At 46.1% G+C, this 11,387-nt stretch overlaps 1 protein-coding gene across 8 annotated transcripts in view; it reads right to left on the bottom strand.

Moving 5' to 3' along the window:
- Window positions 1-11,387, bottom strand: part of ATE1 (arginyltransferase 1) — a 97,766-nt gene that overhangs the window by 48,095 nt on the left and 38,284 nt on the right. For 4 of the 8 annotated variants that reach the window (XM_045291632.1, XM_045291633.1, XM_045291635.1 and 1 more), the window contains one exon: window positions 10,463-10,644. In XM_045291632.1, coding sequence (XP_045147567.1) covers window positions 10,463-10,644 — 182 coding nt within the window. Of the gene's footprint in view, window positions 1-707; window positions 1,020-5,913; window positions 6,014-10,462; window positions 10,645-11,387 lie in introns of those variants that run through there. The other 4 variants (XM_045291634.1, XM_004700891.4, XM_004700890.3 and 1 more) reach the window with 2 other exon arrangements.

The following is an 11,387-nucleotide window of genomic DNA, read 5'->3' as shown; positions in this document are numbered from 1 at the left end:
TGTGTGTGTGTGTGTGTAGTGTGGGCATGCATCTCAAACCTGTTAAATATTTTACTTTGCTCTGCTTCCTACAACAAATGCATTATGTGCTGAAGACTGTGAATGTAGCATAAGGAGCCCTGGTAGTGGATTATGGCCTGGGCTGCTAGACACAAGCTCAGCAGTTCTAAACCACACGAGAACAAGGCTTTCTACTCCCGTGAAGAGTTACAGTCTCAGAAACCCACAGGGCTACTTCTACCTTGTCCTATTGGGTCACTATGAGTTGGAAGCAACTGGGTGGCAGTGAGTTTGGCTATTTTTTGGTAACTTAACATATCCAAATCTACTGGAGAAACCCAGAGGGAACAGTTGTCTAAACCACTAAATCTAGGACCCTGGGCACGCCTTCATGCTCTGCCCCCGCAGGAACCATCTGCACGCCTTCTCTTGGGGGAGGAGCCTCACCTGCATGGGAGCGGGGAGGGGGCTGGAGCCGTGTCCTCATTATAATACTCCTATCTTTAATTATCTGACACATACATACATATATATATTAAAAAGCCCAGCCAGTGAGTTGATTCTGATGCAGTGACCTTATAGAGTTTTCAAGACTCTATGCCCAGAAACAGACAGCTGCTAAGTACACATTTAAGAAAAACAACACACAAACATTTTCTTCAACGAAAAGCTTTTTATACAGCTTTATGAGGTAGAAAAATATACTGTGACAGTGCTTTAACCACTTACTTATATTCTAAGAAAGAATTTTAACTGTAATGGGATTTACATGCTAAATGTAGCCCCTTCCGTCTTGAAAGTGAGAGACTTTACAATAGCACGGAATTCAATTTTAGTGAATTATGTTTTACTGGGTAGCAGGTGGAGGCATCCAACCCTGCCAAGAGCAGTGGGTGTGCCTGGGTGCACACCCAGCCGGCCTGATTCTGAACGCATTTCTGACAGAAGAGTTCCATGTTCATGACCTGACATGCCACTGCTCCCGAGTGTTCCGTTCTCTCAATTTAAAACATCCACATCTGCAAAAAAAAAAGAGACCTTTTCCTCCTCAGTTACCAAAAAGTACTTACCCTCACTCATAATGCAATGGTAACGATTTTTTTCAACTAGAAATATAATACTTAGGAAAGCCAACCTGCTCCTGAGGGCCACAAAAGCGTTCAAACCACCATGCCAGAAAAACGTTGGTTTTGTGAATTTACTTTAATCTACAACATTCTTTTCATTCTTATCTCATGATAAGGACCTCTTCTAGAGCCTCTCAGAATTCTCTCTCACAGGAGGCGAGTACAGGACACAGGAGAAATGTAAAGTTGTATTTGAATGGTTAGGACTTCGGCCCAGATCTTTTTTCCTTTCTGAGCTGAACCAGTAACACAATGCTACTTTTATGGGATTCAACAGTGTCTCCAAATTGCCACGATGTCATTGATTTGGAAGATGAAGGAATAAAAAACCCCAGTTCTCAAAATTGTAAGTCCTTCTGAAAATGCTTCCAACATTCTTCATATTCTTTTATCATTATTGCAGATCTCTTAAATTTGTTTAATAAATAAGACAAATTTACTTTACTAGTATCTCCAACAAGGTATCCTTAACAGCAAATATTCAAACCCTGGCGGGTGGCAGTGAACATTAGGGGGTTCACTGAATAAAGAGGGACCCTGACAGCACAGTGGGTCAGGCACTGGGTCAGCAGTTTGAACGCACCATAAAGATTTACAGCTTCAGAGTGGGGACCCAACGCCCATCTGTAGGCAACTGGACATCCCCTTAGAGAAGGGTCGCAGGGAGACAAGCCAGTCAGGGTGCAGTGTAGCAATGATGAAACATACAACTTTCCTCTAGTTCCTAAATGCTTCCTCCCACACTACTATCATGATCCTAATTCTACCTGACAAGTCTGGCTAGACCAGAGGATGTACACTGGCACAGATAGGAACTGGAAACACAGGGGATCCAAGACGGATGTTCCCTTCAGGACCAGTGGTGAGAATGGCGATACCGGGAGGGTAGGGTAGAAAGGTGGAACTGATTACAGGGATCTACATATAACCTGAGGAACAGACAACAGAAAAGTGGGTGCAGGAAGATGCTGGACAGTGTAAGATATGACAAAATCATAATTTATAAATTATCAAGGGATCATGAGGTGGGGGAGGGGGTTAGAGGGGGAAAAATGAGGAGCTGATGCCAGGGGCTTAAGTGGAGAGTAAATGTTTTGAGAATGATGAGAGTAACGAATGTACATATGTGCTTTATACAACTGGTGTATGTATGGATTGTGTTAAGAGTTGTATGAGCCCCCAATAAAATGCTTTAAAAAAAAGATTTAGAGCTTCAGACACCCACAAGGCGGTTATACGCTGTCTTGCAGGGTCGCTATGAGCTGCATGGGCTCAACAGCAGTGGGGCAGGTTTTGTGTAGAGCTGAGGAAGGTAACAGCCAGCCCTCCTCAAAAATCAGCAGCACTACACAGAATCATGGGTTGAAGTTGCCAATTTAGAGAGTTATTTTGCTTCCAAAACTTGTTATTTCTTGGAACAACATGCATAGGATAGCTAGGACTCGTGACTGGTGTCTTGTCTACTTTGTGCATATGCATATTAATATTTATTTATTGACACTGTTAGTAACAGACACACTCAAGAACATGGCAGCAGCCACCACAGGGGACTGACTGGCTGTGACTGCTCTGTGCCAGGCCTGGTGCCCGGAAGCATCAACTTCAGCTGTCAGCTCTACCGTCAGGGGCTTCCTGGTCAGGGTTCCATTTGCTGTCAGTGGGTTCCCTCAAACCGGTAACATTTCTACGTTGAAGGGGAAGAATTCGTTGTTGTAGGAGAAGACTCCACAATGTCCTGGTTTTTCAACCCTTTTTTCTCAAGATTTGCAACTCAGAAAAGCCCTGAAAAACACTAGGAAGATATTCCTGCATGGAAAGCCTAGTTCTCACGTCAGCTTTGCTCTATTCGCGGGAAGACCGACCTGCTTCCGCAGGTGCTTCTATCAGCTCAGACCAAGCACGTGCTCGATGAGACACTTCTAGAAAAGCAGTAACTCACTCACGGCAAATGCGCATGAGACAGCATTCAGCTCCAGATCAGGAGCTGACTGATCGCCTGTCTTTGTTCCCAAGGAAACAAACTCAGCCTCACTGCTGCTGACGTGACACATAGCAGGCACTAAACCACTGGTGGTGTTCTGCCAAGCCGGGACCAGTTCGCCTTGGATTCAATGGCTCCATTTGGGGGACAAGGAATGTTACACTGGTGCTGTGTACAGAGATGTATTTTTCTGATATAAATGACCTTTAGCTAAATAGTGATCGGACTGGCATCAATTATGAGATGCAGCTTAGAGCCCCAGCCATCCAGAACCAAATTCTCCTCCCGTCAATTGAGGGAAATAGCCTGCTGATTCCACTGGCAGACAGCTAGAGCTCTAAGAGGGGTTTGATTGTTTGTTTGCTTTTTAACCTCATCACTAGGGGTTCACCATGTAACAACAACCCCTCGTCAAATTCATCTCTCTCTAAGCCAAACACAAGTGCCCACAACTTGAGATTCTCAGACAGGCAGGATGGCCCCCACTAACACAACCCTCTCTTTTTCTCCAGCATCTAAACTACACCAAGGAATCTGGCAAACAGCACAAGCAATGTGGGAAAACACTGCCATTCTCAGCACGGAACTTGCTGGATGCCCACGGAAGCCCAGGTAATGCCTGGACCTTCGTACCACTACCCAACTACACAGAGTCAAGACTCAAATGGTGCTGGCAATGCAGCCTCTCTTGCTCCAACATCAGACACACTTAGTGGCTGCAGGAACTGAGCCTGGCTATGGGTAAGCAACTTTTCCAAACTGTTACCTGTGCCATCACCTCCTAAGGCTATCCTACCATTTCTGAGTCCTCGGTGATGTCCCGGCACAGCACTCACCATATCTCTTCTTAATATGTGCATCTGTTACTAAGGTACAAACGTCCTCAGCAACTTTCTGTGAAGCAAAGCAAGGTGCTCCTGACAGTGCTACATACTTCCAGAACCTTGGCATTAGTCCTCTCCTTCTTAACTCAATAAGAGTCTAAGTACTCCACACACTGCTCGGTACCTGGGACATGGGCGAAGAAGACAAGTGTCACCAGAGCCCTGTGCACATGCGGCACTCGGGGAGTTCTGTAGAACTGCAGGGGGTGGGGCGGGGGTGGGTGGTGGTCAAATTTTGTGCCAGGCTCAAGTTCCTTTCCAGGCCTCCCTTCGCCTCAGAGGTTTACAAGCAGCAGGTGGTATCCTGACTTCACATTAGAAACGCCTATGGGTTAAATCTATCTGCATGCATGTGTGTGTTATATTCGTATACACACATATATAAATGTATGCCAAATGTCTACGGCTGACTCCGGAGCAATAATGAGAATGATTCTCTAAAGAGTACAGTGTCCAAGCACTGGTATTTCAAACAGCTAACGCTGATGACCACTGACCTTCAGAAGTGCAACTTCAGCTAAACAGTGCCATTCTCTCAAGCTCTTCTGGAAATGTCCCTCACTTCCATCTTCCCACTGGCTGACTTCCCCTTGTCATTCAAATCTTAGCCTGACCTTGACACCTCAGAGAGGCCCTCCCTGACCATCCAAACAGCCACACCCCGTAATGTCTCCTCTGCACGCATCCCTCACAGATGTGGACACCTGCCCTGTCTACTAGCTGACCAGGGCCTCCACTAGCAGTGACCTCCACCAGGCCGCACTGCTCTGGCTGCTATGCCCATGGGAGCTCAATACCTACCTGACACACGAGGGGAGGGACGAAGTGCAGCAGAGGACAGCAGGCCTGGGCAGCTCAGGCAACTGGCATTCAGAGAAAACTCCTCTGAAGCTCCCATTTGGTAGGTTTAGGCTAGATGCGGTTATGCCAGATTAAAGAGCAATGGAAGACATTTTCTAAACCTTGGCCCCAAGTGAGCTACAGGCCAGAAGTCCACCTTCCAGGGTGAGCTCTACACGTCAGTCGGGAGAAGACTGAAGAACATCAAGTATTTAGGCTGGATCAGAGTCAACAAAGGTGTGACTGAAAGTCCCCTGAAGAGGAAAGGGATGATGAATGTTCCACATTTCCACTCAGCAGGGAAACAGGAGAAGTGGCTTGAAATAGAGAGTACCTTAGAATTGACCTTAGAAGGCAAAGGGCGCCCCGGGAAATATATGTGCTGATATGGCCATGAGGGATGGGAGTTACAAACGAGATCCCTGGCATAACATCTGTGTAGCATGGCTCTCACTAAAATCTGACCCTAACGAGATGGCTGAGAGGGCAGGGCAGGCCACAAGAGTCATTACCAGAGGCACATGGACGATATGTCCCTCCTTACAAGTTCCACTGCTAGTGTCCCAAGAGAAACACCTTAAGATTCTAAGACAAAAACCTAACAAACACTCTTGAATCCTATGTTCCTGGAACCATGCCAGTGCCGCTCACCCAGATGGGTGCAAATGAAGGAGGGTTAAAACCAAATAGAGGAAGTGAAGGAGGGAAAGAGGGAGGGGGGGTGGGAGTTCAGGATACTCCTAGTGGACTTGAGACAGCTACCCAGGAGCCAGAAGCAAACAAATCCTATTGAAAATCCAGACGACCTGGCGTTCCCCTATACTCATTTATAGTCTTAGCCAATTAAATCATCAAACACGAATGAATCAAGTGCCTAGAAGTCAAGCTTTATTCTAGGCAATGAACACACAAAGGCCTATGCAAAGTTTAAGGCACATCTGGAATTGATAATAATTATGATCGATCTGTATTAGAAATGCAGAAGCCACATACATAGCTATGATAAAGAACTATGAAACACCAAAGCAGGGATTTTCATCCCTTGAATTTAGAGAAGACACATGTGCAAAATCTACTTTACCTTGTATTTCATTTTGGAACATGAATGAATGTAGAAGCCCATGTAATAATAACTGAGTTGTGACGTTTCCTCGTGAAGTTGCTTAGTAAATGCAATTTCTCTGTCAAAAGGAAAAAAATACAAAAAAGGCACATTCAATTGTTTTCAATATTCAAACAACTCTCATTTCATGACAAATATTTCATGAAATCTGATCTCTCAATCCATGTCTTATAAGAAAAATAATTTTCAAAGCACTGTTACGATGAGTTTTACTAAAGAGTTAACAAATAAAATCCCTCTAAAACACTTTAAGCTCAAAGTTTTACCACGTTATTGGGCCAAACAGCTGATAAAAAAACTCAAATAGCATAAAATTAAAGGCATCAACAAAGGGGCTTCAAAAAGGCTTGTGGAAAAATGCAATGGAAAGAGAATGGAATTTTTGCATTAACTTTTTGAAACTCCCTTGAATTTAATACAGGCTCTCATTATTATTTATTTTGCCCTCGAGTTCTCAGTGAATCTAGACTTTCCTAGGTCAAATGTGCAAGCGCACACATACAAATAAGCTATGTGTGTTACAGAATAATTACTATCACAACCATATACATGCAAAATGCAGAGACTTTCAGTTGTGTAATATTTGTAACTCCTTCCTATACTAAACTGAAACTTTGATGATTTTTTACTCCGAAAGAGGGAAATGAACAAAAAAGAACTAAAGCAAGAATAATCATGTTATCTCATTTCCTTTCTTTTTCCTATACCAAGCCAAACACGGCCACTGAGCCGATTTCAATTCATAGCGGCCCTAACTGCCCGGAGGGTTTCTAAGCCTGTAACACTTTAGAGCAGCAGAAAGCCTCATCTTTCTCCCAAGGAGCAACTAGTGATTTTTAACTGCTGACCCGGTCAAGGGCAGCAGCCCAGTGAATAACCACTACAGCACCAGGGCTCCTCTTCCTTGACACAGGTGCAGGTAATTTGAACAAAAGTGAGCCGCATCTCCCCTGAGCACCAGTGCTTGGTTCACTTTGTATCCAGATCCATCCGGCCACAGACTTCATCCCACTAGCCCAGGTGACCGATTGGCTGTATTCAACAGTTTTAAGCAAAACGGAAGCACTCTTGTAAAGCATGCGGAAATCTGGCAGTGATTTTCTTTGCTTGTTTTGCTATTGTGTTTCTCTCTTGATGCCTTTCTTGAGGGAGGCCTGCTCCTCTCCCTCACTTTTGGTAGCAAAGGATGCTTGAGAACCAGGAGAAAGGTATTTATTTCTATTGCACATTCTGTGTATTTTGTGATTTCAAGTTTAAATCTTAGAAAGGATGCTACCCCCAAAATGCTTCTTTAAAATAAAAGTCTCTCTAAATACAAGGAGACAAAACAACATTAGGCTGTCATAGACTAAATGCTGCTCTTCCTAGAAGGGACCCACTTCCGAAATCCAAACTCAGGGAGGACCACTTACCTCCGACAGAAAGCTGGCCACACAGTGCTCCTGCCCCTATGGCAGTTCACCGTGTCTCGGATGCTCCGACCACACATGCTCGAATCTGTGCGTTAACCTTACTTCTTCCTTTTTCAAGTGAGGTATCTATCTGTTTTATAAGCCATTATTTTAGAAGGATATTTCTACTAAAACTACTTCTGTAAGTTGCTGTACTTTATTTTAAGGGAGGTATCCGTCTCTCCTCACACCCAATCCACCAGGAAGTCTGACTGGCTCCACTTCCAAAATCCACCATGAATAAGACTGCTGCCTACCACCTACCTCCACCTCGGAGAGGACTGGCTATCATAGGTTCCCAACTACATTTCCTCTGGCCACTCTTTCCCCTCCACCGTGCTCAGAGAAGGTGTCTAAGGGGTCTCTTCCAATGTTAACCAGATTGGCAATCTCCCCACAGTCCCCTCATTGGGTTGGCTAGAAAACCCAAGTTTCCAAGTCCTGCTCCTGCTGCCCCTTCCTTCTAGCCACTGACACCAGCTCCTTGGCCCAGCTTGGTAACGCTCTGCTTCCAGTGCTCTGACCCCTAAGACCAGCCTCCTGTCTATTCCCACATGCCAAGCAAGGTATACCCCCTTGGGGTTCTTGGATGTGCCACACCTCCACCTAGACTTCTACCCTCACATTCGTATTTACACCTTTCTTCTCCCCGGGTGTCATCTTTCCACAGAGGTCTTTCCTGGCGCTCCATTAAACCAGGCCCGTGCTTTCCCCGTGGCCACTTTACTTTTCCTAACAGCTCTGTGGTGCATCTAAAGTTATGTGGTGGGCTTTCTGATTTACTGTCTGCTTTGACAAAGCCACAAACACTGTCTTATCCGCATCAGTGCACAGAGTTCGTGCTCAACAAGTATTTGTTAAATGAATTACATTGCTAAAAATCCATTGGCTAAAACACCTATTTACAAGTCATGCTCCTGATCGCCAATTCAAAAGTTTTTGTAGGGTAGGTTACATAAAAATTCTAAAAATAGAAAACGCTATATTGATTAAAGGGCCATTTAAGAAACTGAGGGAAAATTCCCTAAATAGGTCCCCCCACCCAAAAAAAAAACCCCAAAATGTTAGAATCAAAACTGAAATTTACAGCTACAATTACCCTCCCCGACTCAGCTTCAAAGTGTCAGCCTGCCTCCTCTGTCTGCACACTGCACACACGGCCGCCTCTACCCTCAGCTCCCCGGAGAGGAGTGGTAGACTCCGAGGCAGGGCCCTCCTTCAGACTGGGCTGCCACCACTTTCCCTGCTGCCAGCTCCATCCTCAGCTCTCGGCGATCAGATCCGCCTAGATAAGCCACTCGACATAAGCACTCGTTTTTCATTTTGCGGGGACTGAATATGTACCGCCTCAGAAGTAGCAGGATTTCCAAACACCTCACAGCTTACTGAGCCAGGAAATAAAACTTCACACCTACGTAGGAAATAAAAAAAAGTCTAGGAAAATCTATAGCTGCACCTTGGAAAGTGAAAGATTTGGAGAGGCAAACAGGACTGTTGGATTTGGGTACAGAGAAGATGGATGGCCCTTTTCTGAAATAAGCATAAACTTCTAAAATGACATCATCTGAGCAAATAGAAACTTCTAAGGTTACAAAATGTGAGAGTCTTTCAATTCTCCGCTCCAATTTCAGTGAGCTCACCAACAGCCCGAATGCTTTTGAGTTGTTTTATACAAACAGTGAAATAAAGCACATCAGGAAAAGAAAAAACATTACAGAACGCTGTTAAAAACACTGCAGGATTGTGGGTTTATTCATTACAATGCAGTGTCCAGGGTCGGATGGGAAAGACCAAAAAACAACCCTTCTTTATATAGTGGCCAGTCACACATCCAAAATTAATCAACCGAAAAGAATCCCCCCCCAAATTGCTGATTGACCAGCTCTTCTACTTTCCTAATTTAAAAAAGGGCACACACACAGTAAGCAAAACAAATGATTTGTAAGTAGTTTATCCTCACTTGACGAATGTGGCCATCAGACACAAAGACCAGAAATGCAGAGGGGGAAATAGGGACGGACAGACACACGTGCGCGCCCCCGGCCTCCTTCCCTCCTCTCCAAACAGTCTAGTGGTACTACAGGACAGGGAACTGCCCCACAGGGTCCACAGGCCGTCATCTCTCTTTCCGGAAGCAGACAGCCTCTCTTCCTCCCATGAAGAGGCTGGTGGTTCAAACTGCCATCCTCTGGTAAGCACCTGAATGCTTTAACCACGTGTCAGCAGGGCGTCCTTAGAAATAAAGAGGGACCGATATTTTGGTGAAGACGTGAACCTTCTCACCACTAGGGCCATACGCCTACAAAGTTGTGTGATGCTGCCTGGCTCTGTAGCCAGAGACCAAGGGAATCACAAGCTGTCGGACAGCCAGGGGCCTCCGGCCCTGCCCTCCACACTGCCAGCACGCTCTACTTCTTCAGAGACTCCAGAACACGGCTCTGATTCATGGACACCAGTGTTCCCAAAAGTGGGCCATGCCATGTCTGCGGGGGCGGGGTTGGCACAATCTGAGGACTGCAAACACAGATACTCACACTGTCTTTTGGGCCATAAAATAAACTGCTAAATGTGTGTGTGTGTGTGTGTGTGTGTGTGTGTGTGTGCGCGCGCGCGCGTGTGTGCGCCGGGTTCCCCCTGAAAAAGGGATGGGAGGGAAACTCCGTTTGGAAACCTATGATTTCCACTTATGTTCGATTCACTCCAGTTTTAATCCAGACACTGGAGAGTCACAATCACAAAAGCGAATGTCAACAACGTGGAGAAACTGAAGTTCTGACACAGAAGCTTGTCCAAGAAGCACTCTTATAGCAGAAGTGCCCCGCAAATCCAGGGCTTCCCATGCCCTCACCGGAGGGGCCCCTTCGAGAGATGGAGCCTCCTCACGAAGTGGTGGCACCAGATGGGAAGGTGGCAGGTACTCCCAAATGTCGCCGTGGGAGGAAGGGACGACTCTCGACTGCACCACCACAGCGGGCGGAGTCCCACCACTGCGTCACGAGAGCGAGAACGGATCTGCATTCTAAGTGACCCCTCACCACCGCCAACTGCCACCTTACCTCAGTGCAGAGTAGACACCCAGAGACAGAAAGGAGTAATCGGGGTCGTAGTACAGGTACACGGACGACACGCAGGACGGGAGGATGTCAATCACCCCCACGGCAATGATCTTCCCGTCAAGCCAGTACTGCTGGTGGAAGGAGCCGTAGCCACACTCAGGTCCGTCTGGGGGCTTCTCAACCTGTAGAAGGTGGACACACAGACACCAACGGGCTGGCGTGACTCTTTACATACAAAATCCCTCAAATATTCATCTATTTTCGCCGGGTGAGGAGGCCCTAAAATTCCCTTTGTTGCCATCACCTTCCCTGGTCAATATCTGTTCAGGCTACAAAAAGTTCTCTTCAACCCAGCAAAAGGAAAAGAGGAATCCATTTCCTTTTTCCATCTCAGAAAAGTCTTTTATAGGGCAGTAAAGAACAATTAAATGGTATTTTTCTGTCCTCGACAGAGGCTAGGGAGGACATGGTGTGTGAAAGAAAGACGGAGCCCATGAAGGAAGGGCTGGGTGACAATTCAGAGCTGTCCCATTCTGGCCAGGCCAGGTCTGTAACTGTTCGAGCCTACACGACCAGGCCTTCGAATTGTTTCACTCACGGGCAAGGAAGTAAGATGGCAACAGATTCAAATGTATAAAAATGTGGGTGACCTCAAACACTACCCTGATGAGGAAAAACTCTAGGGAGACTCAGAAGATGTGTGGTGAGCCCACTGAGGAGCCTGACATGGGAGACTGAGGAAACAAGGCTCCTCGATCCATGTCTCTGTACCTCCCACCAAAGGACTGGGGGGGTCATGCAAAAAAAAAAAAAGTGGGTGAAACACGAATAGAGGGGATTGGCCAGTTGTGCCATTCTTCTGGATATAGGACGGCCGTCCAGAAGCAGGGAGAGAGAATCCTGGGGCCATCAGGAAAGGCCAGCC

This window comes from Echinops telfairi, unplaced genomic scaffold (assembly GCF_000313985.2).
Source record: "Echinops telfairi isolate 266 unplaced genomic scaffold, ASM31398v2 ScPeMD7_70;HRSCAF=299, whole genome shotgun sequence".
NCBI classification, from domain to species: Eukaryota; Metazoa; Chordata; class Mammalia; order Afrosoricida; family Tenrecidae; genus Echinops; species Echinops telfairi.
The sequence above is the reverse complement of the archived record's forward strand: the minus strand, read 5'-3'. Positions and strand labels throughout refer to the sequence as shown.